This window comes from Rattus norvegicus, chromosome 5, assembly GCF_021556685.1.
Source record: "Rattus norvegicus strain SHRSP/BbbUtx chromosome 5, alternate assembly SHRSP_T2T, whole genome shotgun sequence".
Classification (NCBI taxonomy): domain Eukaryota; kingdom Metazoa; phylum Chordata; class Mammalia; order Rodentia; family Muridae; genus Rattus; species Rattus norvegicus.
Window position 1 is genome coordinate 78,144,335 of NC_141538.1, and position 18,404 is coordinate 78,162,738.

The 18,404-nt window shown below is 43.8% G+C and overlaps 1 protein-coding gene across 1 annotated transcript in view; it reads right to left on the reverse strand.

Annotated features, from left to right (window-relative positions):
- Svep1 (sushi, von Willebrand factor type A, EGF and pentraxin domain containing 1) overlaps nt 1–18,404 on the reverse strand; it is a 176,912-nt gene that overhangs the window by 142,382 nt on the left and 16,126 nt on the right. The window contains 2 exon segments of the mRNA NM_001419684.1: nt 8,516–8,692; nt 12,167–12,422. Of these exon segments, the coding sequence (NP_001406613.1) occupies nt 8,516–8,692; nt 12,167–12,422 (433 nt within the window).

Consider the following 18,404-nt stretch of genomic DNA (forward strand, 5'->3'; position numbering starts at 1 on the left):
TAAGAATGTACGTTGGGTGTTTCAGAACTGTCTTCCTGAGTTTTTACTTTAATGTAGTTTTACCCCCAAAATTATTTTCAAGATTCCAAAAATAACCAATAATGCTTACCAGGCTACTTGGACTCAACATTCTCCTGATGTAAAAGTGCAGATACCAACCTTTGCCTGAGAGGCTAAGACCAGGCTACACGGGAGAAGAGGCGGCCCACCCTCATACTCATCTCCGTCCAGCTTAGAAGTCAGACGGAGTCGACACCCAGTATCATGTGTGCCTCTTTCCCCATCGTTATCCTTCCTTTATTTCTTTCTAAATATTAACAAAGACTGAAATGTAAGAATGTAGCCTTAGAAGCCAACTGCTGCTCAGGCCACAGAGCCGCAGCAGCTGCCCTTGCCAACTCATAGATACCCACAGGCATCCTACTAGGACTTACTTCTGTATCTTTAGCTAACAGATCCCCCCAGATGCTAGGGCTTACATCAAAGTGGGTACTGGTGGCCACACCTGCTGCTTCAGACCCCCTGACTCCTGCCTGGGAACAGAGCTTGGAGACAGTCATGTGCTGTAAAACTTCCCCCACTTCTGCCAACGGACTGCAATTTCTTCTCTTCAGAGTCCTGTCCATCCTGACATAGGCACTGGGGCCTGTACTATCCTAGAGCCCCCACCATACTGTTGTATGTCTATGGCATTAAAACTTCTTCTACTAAGCCCTATGCCCCCAGTAATCTATCCCAGCTTCTACTTGAGTCCCCATCTAAGACCTTTCAGTCTTCTTCCATCTTCAAAAGAAATGCATCCTTCCTGTGTAGGTAGGGCCACTATAAGACGCTAGGAAACAGAGCTAGTCTCCATCAGGAATCTTCACAGGCATGGTCCAGGAATCATTGACTCTTTGCTAAAGAAATTTGTAACATAACACGACAGAGCTCCAGCCCAGAGCCCGTTGACTCCACTTTTGGACCAAGACTGAACTTTGCTCATGGAGGACTGTTCATGCTTGCAAGGCCTACAGGGCACCACCTTAATATTAAGTGACCACACAGCGGCCCACACTAGCTAGAGCACTACAGCCGCCAATCTCAATCTGTCTCGTAGCATGTCAGTAAACTGCGTGGGCGATCTAGTTTGTCTTTTGCTGATCTGATAAAACACTGACCAAAATCAACATGGGGGATAAAAGGGTTATTTTATCCCATCATATTCAGGTTATGATACATCCCATAAAGGGAAAGGTTACAGCCCATCATATTCAGAAGCTCAAGTTAAGAGTTCCAGCGTGAGCTCAAGGCAGGAACCTGGAGTCAGGAACTGAAGCAGAGACTACCTGGGAGATATGCTGCTTACTGGCTTTTCTAGGCTCACATCCATCTACCTTTCTTTTTATAGCCTAGGGACGGCACCGCCTACTGTGGGAGGGCCCCTCCTACCTCGGGTTGGCCCCTCCTACATGGATTAGCCATGAAGAAAAGACTTCCACAGACATGCGTACAGGCCAATCAGCTGCAAGCAATTCCTGACCTGAGGTTTCCTCTCTCCAGTACAGCAAGTTGACAACTGAGGCTACCTATGAAAAGTGCTCATAAGAATCATCAAGACATTTCTCTCCAATAGAGACTTCTTGTGGTCCACTTTTAAAGACTATAGATTGTGTGCTTTGCTTTCTCAAAATATATTCAATATATACCTTTATAAAACTGATCTAGAGGGTGAATTCATTTGCTGTTTACTCTTCCCATCGCTGTTACCACAGTGGATAGTCACTGTGTGCAACCCCCTTTTAACTCAATAACCAAGGCCCTGGAAGCCCCACCTCACCCCAGGAACTATGCTGCACAGCACAACTCCAGGATGTAACCTGGCAAGGGAGACACAAAGAGGCGGCCTGTCAGTACATTGAGAAATACCTCTTGGAGCCTTCTCAAAAATCGAGAACACAATGCCAATAATAACACAGTACTAGTTCATTTCATAAGTTAAATGTTTTCCAATTCCTGCATGTCAATGGAGTTGAGAAGGGACTCTAAGGAATTATCAGCTGATAAGCCATTAATAGTACTTTTTTGATGACAGATAACTGATGTCACCTTTGGCATGAAAGCTAGAAGGAACTCCAAGAATTCAATCCCAGAAGCATAACACAGCTTGTAACAGGCCTGGCAGAAATGAAGATATTCTACAGAGACCCTTGGATTTCAATCACATTATCAGGCTATTAAATTAATAGGTGCCAGAGAATGGGGATTTGCTTAGGAATCTCATGATGGGAGGAGAAGGCTCCAGCTAGAGGGGAAACTGATCTCCTCACAGAGGATACAAAATTTTAACAACCTGTTAGACCTGACGGCATGAAGCCTGGACAATGGTGGGTCACAGTGGGCAGGGCCATGCCTTGGCTGTGGCTGCCTGAATGTGGACATCCTTGTTTAAACTTTGACCTCCCGTCAGCAGGAGTGCCTCGTGGGATTTGCTGGATCTGTTTGTTCCTATTTCTGCTTCCCACTTTTAATTCTGCTCTTTTAGTCTCGTTGAGAAATTTTAGCCAACTTGGAAATCAATCAGGGATACACAGATTTTTCAATATTTTGGCATGTGATCCAAAATGCTTGACAGCATAGCATGGCTTAGCGGCTTTTAAATGCCTTCCTTTGCCTCCTTGCCAGGGTAAATGGAAAGAAGCACTTGTTGGGGCTGTGGAGGGGAAGCTTTGTTTTACAAGGGGAAGCAGAATTATTGGTTGTGATTCTTTTCTTGAGACTCTTAGGCTGCTGGGTAAGTTGCTATGCATATTTCTACAGAGTAAAGTACATTGTCACTAGAGTTTTTATGATACGTCCCATCTGCAGTGGTTTGAATGATAACATCCTCGGAGACTCGTGCGTTACACTTGGATGCCAGTCAGTGGTGTCGTTTGCAGCAGCTATGGATTCTTCTGTAAAGTTCAGCCTATGAGAAGTTTGTCATTGAGGGGCAGGCTTTAAGGTTTTATAGCCTTACCTTGTCCCACTTCCTGCCAGACTCCCACCCCCATTTCCTGTGTATGGATAAAGATGGGATCTCCCACTTCTGCCACTGACTACCATCTTCCCCCAGTCCCATCCCCAAGCAAACATTGTGGACTCAATCTCTCTCTCTCTCTCTGGAATCCTAAGCCACAGTAAATTATTTCTTCTGTAAGATGTTTTTGGTCATGGTATTTCATCACAGTAACAGAAAGTGAACTAATACATACCGATATATACTCACAGTCTGATTATGTGTTCTTTATTGCTACATCATTGTGATTGACTGGAAAGTACCCTCAGGGCTGATCACCCACCCCACTGAGTGGAAACCAGAGCAAACCAGCCTGCTCTAGGCAGCAGGTACAAATGTTCTCCTTGAGCTGACAGGAAGTCGTGTCTACACACTAGCTGCATAAAAAGCAGCAAGGAATTCTTTGCACACATTCCTTACACCTTATAAATCCATCACTAAGTACCGCTGGGGATCCTTTTTGGGGGTTAGGAGGAGGGAACAGCTAAGCTCCGTTCAGAGGACAAGATCCAAATGTTTTTGTTTTCAGGCAAGAATTTCTAGAATTCTTTGTTCTCTCTTACCGAAGGAATGGCATAATATTTATACAGAAGGAAACCGTGTGTGTGTGTGTGTGTGTGTGTGTGTGTGTGTGTGTGTGTGTGTGTGTGTGCGCGTGCGTGTGCGCGCGCGCCCAGGGTAGGAGTAAGGAGTCACATGCCTCCCCCTTTGAGGAAATATAGCTAGAACTTTGTTCATGTTACCTAGGGGCCTCGTCCTTGGCCCAAATGGATGTACAATTTCAGTTGGTTCATTACACAGTCACTGAAATAGTCTCTGGAAAGAAGCCGTGTCCTCAAGATGCCTATTGGCCCTGTACTCCATGCCTCTGTCCTCTCCTGGGGAATCCAGAGCAGCTGCAACCACTTGGGTTTACAAGAGTTCCCCGGCTGTTTGAAACTGACTTGATGATCTAGCCATCCTAAAATGGCTATTCTAGCAAATCTGTTGTATGTCGCATTTAATTTATTGTTGACAAGAGCCAACCAAATATAAATGTTTTTGTTTCAAATATACCCACCACATTGTAAGAAATAAATGTGTCGTGCCACATGCTCACATGTTTTTGGCTGGGGGATTTGGTACTGGTGAGGCAGGCACAGGAAAATAAATACAGATGTTTGAGGTTTCGGTTGTGAGTTTTGTTCCAGAATATTCTGATATCAAAGTTAAGGTTTTTTTTTTTTTTCAGGGCTTTTATAAAGCCAGAGACTGAACCCAGTGAGACTTTGGACATGTGAGATGTAATGATTGATCTTGAGTCTTGATTTGATGGATTTTATAATTGCCATGGAAACAAACATCCGGTGCTGTCTGTGATGAAGTTCCTGGGCTAGGTAAATTGAGGGCCAGAGACCCACCCTAAGTGCAGAGAGCACCGTTTCTTGAACTGAGGTCCTGGGCTGAACAAACAGGTGAAAATGAACTGAGCTCCAGCATTCGCCACTCTTTGCTTCCTGACTTTGACTTTCTGCTGCCTTAAGCTCCATGTGATGAGGGATAAGTCTACTGAAACAGGAAGGTGAAACAACCCATCCCTCTGTGACCTTGGTTTTGTGTCATGGTCTGTCTGTCCTGTCCCAGTAATGCATGAAGTAACAAGTGCATTATGGGAGCACTCCTTATCACTGTCTATGTGCATTATGTGAGCACCCCATGTTGTTGTCTCTTGTACATTTATTATGGGGGTCTCAACACTCTATGTCATTGTCTCCTCAATATTTATTATGGGCTCTGAGCACTCTCTCATTGTCTCTCTAACGTTTATCCTGGGGTCTGAAGGGAAGCAGTTGAACACACAGGACAGGGAGCCACTGTGCATCAGTGTGATGATGTAGATACAAAGACAACAGTTATTCGTGCTCATAGAAGAAGCCAGAAGCTTGAGGCGAGGGCTGGGAATGAGATAGCATGGAATTCAAAGGAGAGTATAAGAGTTCTGACTGTAAGATCAAGGGTAATGAAAGCACCAGATCATGCAAATCCTTTACATTATCCTGTGGGGCTTTAGCTTATCCTATGAAGGGATCATAGTTTAACCGGCAGGCAGAGATGTTTGACCACCAGGCTTGGATCTTACATAGCTCATCCTCTTTTCTCTTGAACATGGTTGAACGATATGGAGCTGCTATTTTGTAAGTTGAAAATGATCAAATAATGATAATCTCATTAATATTAAAATTTTATATATCGCATCCATCTTGCTAAATAACCCAGCCTGGCTTTGATGAGAGCATGTGACATTATGCTCGTCGCCTTGACCCTATGTTTTTAATCTGAGCATGTTTGTTAAAAGTCTATGATCAAGAAACAGAGGAGCCAGACACTCGGGTTGGTCCATCTCATCTCTAGTGGCTATGTTTCTGTGGCAAAATTAGTTGACCTTTCAAGTTTTCAATTCTTCTTCTCTGAAGTGAACCAATACTTGAGAGTTAAAGTAGTTGATATATTCTAATGCTCAGAAAGGTACCTCGGGTCTAGTGCTTATTATTTAATTGCTATCAGTTATTAAGTTGCCACCTCAACACCATCATTGCATATGCATTTGTCTACATGCACATCACCATATGTGTTCACATACATATCTATATATCAATATTAATCTGTATACCTAGACATAAACATGTGTGTGCACATAATTTTAAGTCCATTTTTACAGTAGAAACTAAGAGTCAAAAGAGATTGACTTGTCCAGTGTCCTATCCTTTGGTAGAGGGGAACTGACTTTGCATATTTCCGAGGAGCACTGGCTTTTGTCTAACCACTGGACTTCGGAGAAATGGTGTTCTCTTTGGATCCAAGTAATTAGCAGAAATTTAAGCCTGTATTTCTACATTTTTAAATATTTTGAGCCTAGTCCCATATCTCTGGTCTTGGGAAAGCAATACCCACAAGTAGTTATAACTGGAGAAATGCACAGCATGATAGCTTAGAAGGGACACAGAACCTGAAGGACAGCGCCCCTGGCTTGCTTTATGTCCTATTGATGGCTAGACATGTTGCCCTAAGCAATGCTCATCTCTCCAAGGCCTCAATTTCCTCTTGCAAAACTGAGGGGTTTTACACAGATCATCTCCAAGGTTGCTTCTGGCTCTGAAAAGGAATGGCTGGCTTCTGAAAGGTGATATTTCTGTGAGGGTGCATAGTCAACACACACTCAGAATTCTGATGCTAGAATGGGTGTTGGCATCCTCTCCATTGAGCAGAATGGGTCTTCAAACCTAGTGGAGCACTTTTAGCCTTCCCGGGAGCCTGAGCTTCATACTATGGGCATCTGTATTCGATGGCATCGACTGAAGTTTGTAATTACAAATTGATCCATGTGGATAGCGTGAAGCCCCAAGGCAATGGGCATGCTTTCAGGTTCCGGTTGAACAGGCTGCTTCATAACAGATTCTAAAAGGCCCTCCTTCCTCTCAAGATTTCAGTACTGGATACTACAGACCTAATGTTTCTCTCTGACTTTTGAAAGGACAAGTCTGTCCTGGAGTCTTTCATGCTGTCGGAAGGATCAATTTTCTCTCTGCTTATTTTCCCTTGGGGCAGAGAATTCACCCATGAGTGTTCCTATCCAACTCTGCAAAGACACAGTGTGTATGGCAGAGTTCAAATCCCACTTGCCTCTATTACTTAAAACCAATAACTGAAGGTGACAAAAATGCACATTTAACTATATCTGATTTTGGTCTGGACCGTCAGAAAGCACCAAATGGAGGTTTACTAATTCAAGAGGATGGAATAAAAACGAATCCTTCTGCAAATGGACTTGAAGGGAAAGAACAGCAGAAGGTCTCCAACCCCTTTTGTTGCCACTCCAATGACAACTCCATGCTGTGGGCTGTCGTTCCTTTCAGAATTTAGTTCCCAGCAGGGACAGAGGGTTGTGAACTGCGACCTCTTTTTATTTGAAGCTTATCTGGTGGGGAGCAAGATTCTAGTGCCTTGAAGCAATGGGGACTGTGGCCCATAGTGACCGATGCCACCAGGCAGTCACAGTGATGACAGCAGTTTAGTGGCAGGGAACAGTTCGGTCTAGGACCACACAGAAGGCAGACACGCTGACCACACAGCATCAAGCAACAGAAATGAGATTTTCTGCCTGCGTTTGGTAGGTTATGAAGGGAGGGGTGAGGAGGGGGTGTTGTGGAGAGTGCCAAGCTGGGCTGTTGATGAGAGTGTGGGAAGATTTGAGAGAAGGAAAAGAATCAAGAGGAGGCCCTGTGCCAGCCAGGAGGCCGATGGGTTGATCTTTCTTCCCTTTCTGCTTAAGTGGAGAGGCTTGCCTGGTGGGGTGGGAATGGGGCCAAGAAAGTAGCAGCTGTGCTGGGTGAAACACGGATGGTCAGACCTGGCAAGGATGTGTCTGCCATCTGGCATTGGAGCCAGGGGAGGCAGGAGCTATGAAGGGAAGTAAAGGGAGGAACAATAAGAACAAGAGAGAGTTATACAACGACGCAGAGGCAGTGTCCCACAAGGAGGGAGGAAGGGATGACCAAAGAAGAAGAGCAGCTACAGGGGACACCCATGTGTCTCTGATGCAGCCCAGGCCTCCTAACCAAATGCGAGAGCACAATCATGCTTCATGAATTTAAAAAAGGGAGCAACCTTGTAATACAGCGGAAACCAGACCCCTGTTCCTGTGTGGTCTCAGTGGAAACAGGTTCCGTGGATACAGTTTTCCAAAGAGCATGTCATAGAAACCTGGGAGCTATACAATCCTATGCAGAAAAATGACAGACTACTTATAAATATTAGTTCTACTTAACATAATAGGATGCAGAGCGCAGGACCCCTGAGAACATCTCAGGATTGACTGTTAAGGTCTTCTTAGGAGTCGTGGAGAAGTGGGAGTGAGTTCTCTTTTTCAGTGGTGCCGCTTTTAGAACCTTCCCACTTCCTTTTGCAGGGCTCTGTGGCAAGCTAAAAGGTCTTCTGGGTTGCACTGCTGGTTTTGTCATCATCAGACAAGTATTTGTAGATCAGGGACCAGAATCCCACTGGTTTCAATGTCATAGAGACCAAGGCTTATTTTAGCTTTAGGCGCCTAGGAGTCAGGGTAACTACAGATAAAAGAAACCTTCAAATCTTCTCCAAGTCCTGAGGCCTTGCAAGCTCTATTTCTTATCCTGTCAGTGCGTTTCTACCACCCCTCACTCAACAAATGCAGGCCAGCCTGACGGATTATGAGAAGCCTCATATCAGACACACTCCTTTCTGTCATAAGACATCATCCTAGACAAGTCCACATTCAGCCAACTCCAAAACATCTCAGAGAACCCACTTAAGAGCCTAACCACCACACAGCAGATGTCGGGATCGTTGAGACCAAAGGAGTTGCTTGGTAAACTCGTAAGACATGTTTGAAGCCATAAAGTTTCAGGCTCACTTGTTACCCAGCAACAGACAACGGACATAGGTGTGCTCAAAGCAGAGACTCACCTGTGCACTCGTACTGTAGACCTTTCCCATAATAGCCCTTCTCACAGATGCATTCAAATTGACCTGTGTGTGTCCCGCATTTGCAGCTGGCCATTCTGTCACAGCAGTCCCTTCCAGCCTCACAGAGATAAGAGCAGTGGGCCATGTCCTCTTGGATAAAACTCCCAGAAGGTAGGTCTACCAAGAACGAAAGATAGAAGGCAATTTTAAAACCTTAACAACTGATTGTTGCATTTTTCTAGTCATTACAAATCGAGAGCAAACTGGAGGGAAAAAGCTCTTCTAATCTGTCTGTTTCCCACTGTTCCCTACCTCCACCCACATATGAATGTGTGCTGTTTGCAGGAACATACTCTGGGGGTTAGTTTTGGCCAATTCACTTATTTCAGTCTGGGACGTCATCCCAAGTGTTTCAGGCCACTCGGGGTCAGTCAGAAATGAAGCAGTGTAAACTGGAATCTCCAGATGTAGCAGGTAATTAACACACTTGGTTCTTCAGATCACTCCTCTGGCTTCCAACAGCAGCATTCCCTGACCTCTGTGTGAGGTCAGGCAGCAGTAGCCAGACTTTCCAAATCCTGTTCAAGTTAGAAATAAAACCAACATCCTGTCCACTGCGTAAAGTGCTGACTGTGGGATACTAACTTTTAGAATAAATAGCATCATGTCTATAGTCGCTTGATTCAAGAATATCAACACATACATTTAAGAACATAAACCACAATCCAGTCTGCTTCTTAGTTTTCAGTATGGAAACACGTTCTGTAGAAAGAGACCATACTGAGTATCTGAGGCGGGAGCTAGAAGAAAGCATTCCAGGAATCCTTGAGCACAGCCATTCAGACACTGACTTAAGGCTGGGTTAAGGTTGAGCCTGGATGGATGGCCGGGAATGGAGCAAGTGATTAGTCTGTATCTCCAGCTGAAGAAGCTAGAAAATCTTAGACTGAATTCCTGTGCTTGGGTCAGGCTGCTTTGTCCAGATACAGGGATGGGCCCCTAGTAAGAATGCAAGTGGGTGACTGTTGGCAGAGCACAAGGTCTGCAGAGGAAGATTTGGGAAGGAGAGGAGAGATGGTCTCTAATGGGAAATGTCTGCACGGCAACTCCGGACTGAAATTCAGGGAGACTCAGCCTCAAGGGAAGGAGATCAGTAGAACCAGGCACCTCCAGCCCAGAGACAGTGCTATGGGTAGAAGGTCTGCACAGAGGTCCCTGGGGATTAGTGCTGAGAAATGGGACCAGAGGTTTGTTGGCAACAGAGGACCTCAGGGAACCAGGAAAGCCTGGCTACCAATGCTGGTACAGTAGCATTCGGACCCAGGAGTGGAGTAAGTGGAGGTTTAGTAAGTGGAAATCTGTTCTGCAACCTGGGGCTGCAGAGAGTGTTTAGAAACATGAACGTCTGAAGGCCAGAAGTGTGTCCTTCTAAGTAGAAGAGTATGGAGGAGAGGTTATCGGGCTCTCCTCTCATGTGGTTGTATCTTTTTAGTAAAAGTGGAGCTTCTTACTGACCTTGGAGAGTCAACCCAAATCTGTCATGTTCTAGACATGGGTCTAGTATAAGAAAGGCGGCACTTTCCACTAAGTCCCAGTGCATGCTAGCAAAACAACCTTTTCCTTAAAAGCCCTGCCTGCTCTTATCTTGGTGCCAACTCAATTTAAGGCAGAGGCAATTGTCCCAAAAGACAGGAATAGTTGGACTAGTGATCCATTTGCTATAGCACGTCTATAGGTCACAGCACCCCTAGCTTCATATTTGCGACTAACAATAGCCACTCCCCTCGACTGTAGTCTCCCTGCTTCCCCAGATGGCACGCCACTCTCTAGAAGAAAGGAGAGGAAACAAAGGAGCTGCTGGCTACTTCTGACTACAGGCTAGAAATGAAGCCTGGGTGAGATGTGGAGACTTCTTCCTCTTCAGAAGACTGTGGTACAGATTACTGTGAACTCCTAGTTTGAAAGAGGAGAAAAGATGGGAACCCATACTTGATCGCCTGAAGCAATTAATAACAAATAACCCATTATTATTTATATTCAATAAGTGCAATGAAACTAGTCATTGAGCCTTTATAAGTGCCACCAGTAATTTGCTTTTTGTCGTATCTATTTACTCTGTGTATGTGGGCACACACTGGATTGCTCTTTTAACACCTTGGGTCCCGGGGGTCCAGCTCAGGTTGTAGATCTTAGCAGCAAAGCACCTTTTTTTTTCTTTATTTTCGGAGCTGGGGACCAAACCCAGGGCCTTGTGCTTGCTAGGCAAGTGCTCTATCACTGAGCTAAATCCCCAACCCAGCAAAGTGCCTTTTACCCCATAATTTTTCAGGTCCCATCAGTGATTTTTTTAATTGTTTTTTATGCCTTAATCTAGTTAACTCAAATAACGAGCCTGTGAAGTAAGTACTACTCTCACTGACCAGAACCCTGAGAAATATTAAAAGAGAGATAATTTGCCTCCAGATCACTCACTTAATAGACGATGAAACTAGGATCCAAATCCAAGAATTTGGAATTTTATGGCTTAACCTTTTAGAAATTAAACCAGTTAAAAGCCTAGGATTTAAATCTAAGCCTGGTTTTCCTCCCCAAACTCACTCCATACTCCCATCCATTTTTTCTAGGAGTCTTATTTCCAGTAAGGTTAGCTAGTAACCACCCACAGACAGGCTAATCCTTTTTACTAGAGACACAGCAATAGACTCACAGCCCCCTTAAAATCTTCTCTTGGAATTCTACCGGGGATAACCTGGCTGTTTTGAGCCTCATGGGTTCTTTGAATATATTGTTATGGTTTCTGTCTTACATTGAAATTTTTTCCTTGAGTACCTGCCAGAATCGTGGCTCAGTTAGGCACATGGCTAAATCTCTGTCGATCTTTTCTCGAGGTTCATATTTCAGCAGGCAAGTTCATCTAACTGAGAACCATACAGTTAAACATCCTTAAACGAGGGCATCAAGACCAACAATGAATGCGTTTGCTAATCCTCTCCCCTGCCCCTCCCCCCCAAGGGCTGACGCTCTTATGACAGAAGCCATTTATCTCCGAGTTGTCAGGACAAGAAGTGCGTGCTAAGTATTCAGAGTCCTATCTCCCTGTGTATTTCTGGAAACATTCTGGTGAGATTCAATGCTCCTGTCTCAGAATGTTTACTTCATCCATCCAGATAGCTGTGAATGTGATCTCAGTCACGGCTTTCCACTCTGTGTGTGGCCTCCAACACACCTCAATTCATCCCATGGATCTAGGTGGGGACATATGGATGTTCTAGGGGAATGCATCGCAGCTGTTAAGAGATGAAGCAAAACAAGGTTGTTGCCAGATCAGCATGCCATCTCCGGACAGTTCGGAGTATCTCTTGACACCCAAAGCACTTGCAAGCCTCCTTTAAGAGCAGTGTGAGGGGTTGAAGTCACTCTTCAATGAGTTTCATGCAGAGAGAGAGAGAGTGGGGAGGGGAAGGGGAGAGAGAGGGAAGGGGCGGGGGGAGGGTGAGGAAGGGGGACATACAGGGAGGGGGAAGAGGAGGGAGAAGGGGAGGGGGACGAGGAGGGAGGGAGAGAGGGAGAGAGAGAGAGAGAGAGAGAGAGAGAGAGAGAGAGAGAGAGAGAGATTTCAAGGTACCTGTAACTCTAATAAGCTTCAATTACCTTCATGCAATGCCCTGCGAGCTAAAGCCTCAAATTCTTCAAAACTGTGGAGCAGATAGCAGTGTTCTTCCTTCGGGGTGGAAGCCATGTCATTCAGTTCTCGGATATTCCCCTGCCAAATCCCGAACGTGAAGATCTCCACTCCGAAGTCCCTCAGTGATGCCGCAATAGGTCTGGGGTCTCCGCCATTGGAATAGCCATCGGTGATGAGAAATATGACTTTGGTGGAGTTTTCTCTAGAGTGACGGAGAATTTGCTGTAAAGACACAGGGAAGATCCAAGGGTGAGTGGTGTCAGCTTCTCTACTTCCTTTCCTGGCTAAGGTAGTACCCAGGAAACACCGGTCAATGAGAGGAAAGCGGAAACCGGCACGGACTGAGATCTGCAATAGTTTCACAGATGCATAATGAGCCTCAAAGCCATTGAAAATGTGATGTGTCATCGTCATCATCCTTGCAACCATGGTCGCCGTCATCCTCATCTCCACTGAACTTGCCGAAGAAGAGCAAAGGTTTACAGAATGACTTTGACTCACTAATGGCCACTTCCTGTGAAACTAATCTATTCATTCTCCAGACCTAGAAACACAACCAATCCTGAGTTTTATGCATCTACACTGCACCTCTGTCTTTCTATGTAAACCACCATCGACCTCCTAGAATACAATTTCATCAGAATGTGTCTTTTCCGGGGCTTATGATGGCTGACCTCCTTCCTACATTTGTTCTCCACAACTCCTTCAAGAAGTGTAGAATTGATCCAATGCTCCGTCTTTTTGGACCACCCAGGATTCACATAAAATCAGCAGGTTTTGGCAGGAGCCTGTCTGATGAGAAAACATGGATTCCCTAAGCCTGACATTTGAGCTTTATTTTTTTAGGACAGGTCAGTCTGTTTTACAATGTGTGATTCCCTCACCATAGGCAGGACAAAGGCAAAGCCTTGAGCACCTCATTGCCAGGGATGTCTTGCACTATAGACCCAAAGGCCCAGAAACCCGGGTGCCATCTGGCACTGCCATCCAACTTCTATCCTGGCTTTCCATCAGAATTGCTCAAGAAGGCAAGGAAGTGGCAGGATACATTTTTTTTAGCAAGTTCTTTGAAGATAGCATGGTTATTAAGCAATAATGAGAGATTAAGAAAGTAATAGATATAATGTGTTTTCAGAAGGCAGACCAGGAAGGACGGCAACAATTATACCCTACCTTTTTTTCAAAATCAAAATAAGATATGATTTGAAAGATATGTTCAGTTCCATTTACTTTAGGGACTAGATTCACAGGCCTATTTATTTCAGCTTTCTGTATAAAAGAAAGTCTATTATGATCTGCTTAACAGATGCTACTTACAATCAAATTATTCTTACCTAGACTTTGCTATTGTGAGCTGCAACTCAAACTGACAAACATGAATTTAAAGATAATCTAACTGGAAAGGACTCCAGAAACCATCAGTTTGAGAAGAGGTGTTTAAGTATGTCACCACAGTCCTCAAGAATCAAGCACAATAAAGCTGGATCTGATGGGAGCCTAGAGAATCAGGCACAGAAGTGTGTGTCTCTGTGTGTGTCTGTATGTATCTGTGTGCATTTGTGTGTGTGTGTGTGTCTGTGTGTATCTGTGTGCATTTGTGTGTTTCTTTATGTAGGTGTCTGTGTGTGTGTGTGTGTGTGTGTGTGTGTGTGTGTGTGTGTGCATCAGAAGAGCATGCATAATGCTAACGGAGATATCCCCCAATACACACCATGGCCTCAATCAATAGCCTTCAAGGTTTTGGTCCTCATGATTCAAAAAGCTGTCTACTTGATGAAGGACAAGAGGTCTGGGATGAATGTGTGACAAGTGTGAGACTTTTCTAATCCCCAGGCAAGAGCCTCTGGGTTCAAGAGGAGGGGAAAGACAAGAGAACAGGAGATGCTATTAGCTTGTGTGAGACTCTGAAGTCTGCACGCCCAACTGAATCGTAGAGGAGATGACAGACAGATGTCTCCTGAGGTACTGAGGGTCACAGGTCCTCTTTGCATTTGGATCTTCAGGATGGTAGCATGGCCATGAATTAGGCCATTGTGCAACTCAGAAAACGGAAGTGCAGAGAGCAGAGGGGTGAATGTTCCCCAGTCAGCTTTGCAAAAGGAGAAAGGAATTCTAAACATGACTCAGGGTTAGAAATGGAAGTATTAGAAACTTCTAGTGTTGGGGTTTCCTGGATGCCCATAGATGGCCAGTCTGGTTTCCTCATACGGAGGAAAGGCATCTCAAAGAAAAAGTTCTGGGAGGAGGCAAAACACATTCCTACATGACCCACACCTGGGCTCCATCCCTAAAACAATACTAAAGACAAGCTCACAGCATAACCATTCTCCTCAGTTATAGTAAGATAGAATTTTAAAAACCATCACCAGGCTGTAAGATGATGTTTTGTCTTAGCACACAGTCACCCATTCCTACAGGAACTCAGGATACCTTGGGAGCTAAGTAGGGAATATCATTTGGACCTGTGTGGGATGTGTGTGTGTGTGTGTGTGTGTGTGTGTGTGTGTGTGTGTGTATTTACATTTGTAGTATAGCTATACCAAAGGGAGGAGTTCTATAAGCATAAACAGAGATTGGAATGGGCTGAAACAAACATATGAACACATGTAATACTCAGTACTATTTCTGAGCTGAATTCTATGTTTAGAATAGGACGAGGCAATTTGTAAAATTCTATTTTTCCATGTTGGGAAGGAAAGCCTTCGTTCCAGCCGTCCAGGATGCAGTGGGTTGTGTCTACACCACATTTGCTCTCCACTATGAAAGCTAGTTATCCTAGTTCTATTCAGAAGTCACATCTCCGCTATGCTCATCGTCACTTTGAACTGATAGTTGACAAGGTCATGGCAGCTAACTGCAAGCAAGACATCGAGAACTCAAGAAGAATAATGGAAAAGGAAAGGGAGAAAGGTAAATTTTCTCTTTCTTTGTGCTATTCTTGATAGCACATAGTGTGAGGTATATGCTCATAAATGATTGTTCAGTGAGTGGAGAGGGTAACCTCTAGGATACTGGAGTGAGTTAGTCTTGAGTAAGTAGTAGGAATGTGAGTGTGTAAACATATACTATTCATACAAGAATATCCCAGGAGGAGCTGGAGAGAGTTAGTAGAGGGTAGACATGATCAATAAATGTCATATAAATGAATGAATCTTTCAAAGAATAAAAACACTCATTAATATAAAATAACATTTGGTTTTCTTTTGTGCCTTCTAGAATAGAGGGACCATTTCCTGGAGTGTTAGCCTCAGTTCAGTCCAGTGTCTTTCTCCACCTTGGTGTGGACTTCAGCATCTCCTTTCTACGGTTACTGCTTATCACACACAGCAGGTTTAAACTGTGTTTGAGGCAGAGACAGGGCTCAGTGCACCTGCTAATATTGCAGAGGTCCCAGGTTTAGTTCTCAGCACACAAATGGCGGCTCAAAAACATCCATCATACCAGGGAATCTGATGCCCACTTCTTACCTCCATGGGCGTCGAGCATACATGTAGGTCAAACACTTGTATTCACAAAGAAAAATCAATAAACAAACAAACTTTAAGCTGTGGTTCTGTTTATTCTCTTCTTGTAGAGGCACTGACGAGTGTTTGCATGAGCCATGAGCTCTGTTGGCAAGTCAGTACATGAAGCTGAAGATAACAAGAATGATGGGAGGACAAGTGGTCCAGGCAAAGAGTTACACAAGATCTGGGTTTGGAATGTGCTTTAAAGAGGGATAAGGGAGGATGCACGACTGAAAATAATCGACAGCTCTCCCCTCATTGCCTCATCATGTTTGAGTAAAGTCACAATTCACTAAAACAGTTTTTCATACCAGGACTTCAGAGTCATATGGGTCTGTGGTAATAGCCATGGAATGTGGTAGAACTCTGGCATTTTTCTTCTGTCTTTCTGAAATCGTTTACATCATCTGCTACAGATTATTTTTCCTCCAGAATACTGAATGGGACAAAGGGTTTGCTGCCAAAGAAAAACTGGAGAGGGACTCTGTATGGCAAAAGGTTATCACCATCTGCATTGCATCGAGCCTCTGCTGTGCTTGTATAAATAGCTGGAAGGAACATAGGCCAGCAATAGTCACCAGAATGATAAAAATTCGGGATTGTGCAACTCAGATTTAACAAGGGAGATCCATCACCATTACACAAGACTGCACCCCCAACTCCCATACCGGCCCAAAGTAATTTTTTCCTTCAAAGCGCTGTTGCAAAAACACTGAAGACAACATAGGTGACAGTTGAAGCAGAAGGGGACAACACTCTCTCCTGAACCCTGAACTCTGAGCCACAGGAGAACACAATATGAGCCCATTAAACCAGCCTGCCCTAAGTGTGCCAAGTAGCAAAGATCATTAGTCACCCTCTAATGAATTTCATACAGTGGGCAAATCCACCCTGGGACTGTGGCTGAGTACCACTTTGTCATGGAGTGGAAAATTAGTGAATTAAGCCCGAGTTTCAGCTAGATTTCTACACAGTGCAAAATCGTAGTGTGTGTGTGTGTGTGTGTGTGTGTGTGTGTGTGTGTGTGTGTATAATTATATATATATATATATGTACTGTATATATATAATTAAGGGGAGTGTCTATAAGGGTAAACAATAATTGGAATGGGCTGAAACACTCATCTGAACACATATATTATTCAATACTGTTTCTGAGGAAAAGCGCAATCCTCTGTTGAGAATGGCATGAGGCAATTTGTAGGGAATCTCTTGTTGGGAAACATTAAAGCACGAATTGAGTACTGGATGCTACGTGGAAGACATTCCTCACGCTCACACCCCAACTTTCCCCAAATTTCAGCTGTTATTTAGTTACTAATTTCATTTCACACTGTCTGATATTCTTTGACTCGGGGAATTATTTTCTTTATGTGTACCCTGCAGTTTATAGGAAGAGAAGTTTCTCTGTTGATTCACCATCCCCTGGATGTCACCCATCCCAGTCCTCCCAACCCCACACACCAGTTCGATTTCATCCCAAAGCCTCCTGGACCCAGTGGGAGCATCTCAAGCCTTTTCTTGCATATATTTTCTTTGTTGTTTGTTTAATGGTATTTTCTTCTCCTCTACCATTGTTTAATATCTATGATATGATACACACATATATACATATGTATCTATTAAAGAGTTTTGTAAACACACACACAATTCTTAAATAGAGGTAGAAGGGAAGAAAACAGTAACATTAAACAAACAACAACAAAAAGATACACACAAATCTATACACATATATTTCATATATATAGGAAATGTTTAAAAGCATGAAAGAATTGAGATTAGCGTTGTACTTTCTAGCTACAATTTTTCTTTATTTCATTCAGTTCTCTCTTTACTTCTTTGAGCTTTTCAACCAGTTTTGTCTTAATTTTAATCTGTTGTCATCCATTTTTCTCCCCTCTGAATCTGTTTTTTGTTCTACACAGGGAACTTGGAGCTTGAGCTTGGGTCGTCGGGGGTGGCCGGAGCACCTTCACCCACTGAGCCATCTCACCAGCCCAAAGTTATTTGCCTTGAGACAAAAGTGAAAACAGTGGCTGACTGTAGAAACTCAGCAGATCTCAAGTAAATAAAGAATAAATCAGTGATTCGAGTTTTTCACCATTGTTTAAGATGCTTTTGAAAAGTCTAGCCAACATAGTAAGACGCATCAGCACAAAATGCTGCTTTGTTTTGTGACTACTCCGCCTCCTCCCTCCCCTTCTCTATATGATATATATGCATATATAATTAAAGGTATTAATATTATAAATACACACACAATCGAAAGGCTTTGTATCTTAGAGTAATCTGAAATAATAAAAAAAATCAGAAACTATGAAATTCCAACAGAATGCATGCTAAATAAATAGGCCATCACCTAAGACCACTACCATAACTGAGCACTGAAGTGGGAACGTAGGGTGTTTTGTGTGTAAATACATGTGTGTAAGCATGTTTAAGTAGTACTGATGACACACACATCAAAATTTCAATTATCCCTGGCTAGTGTATTTGGGAGATTTTTATTTACCTCTCCCATGTAGAGTTGTAGCATTTCCATATTTTCTCCATTGCCTCTCCTCTGCGCCTCCCCTGGAGGATATACCATTCGAGTCTCACCTACAAGTCAATGGCCCCTAAGCCTACATTCAAGTTAAGCTCTCCAATGCGCCCTGTGATGGCCTAGTGGCCTGGTGGGTGTCTCTGCAGGCATGCAC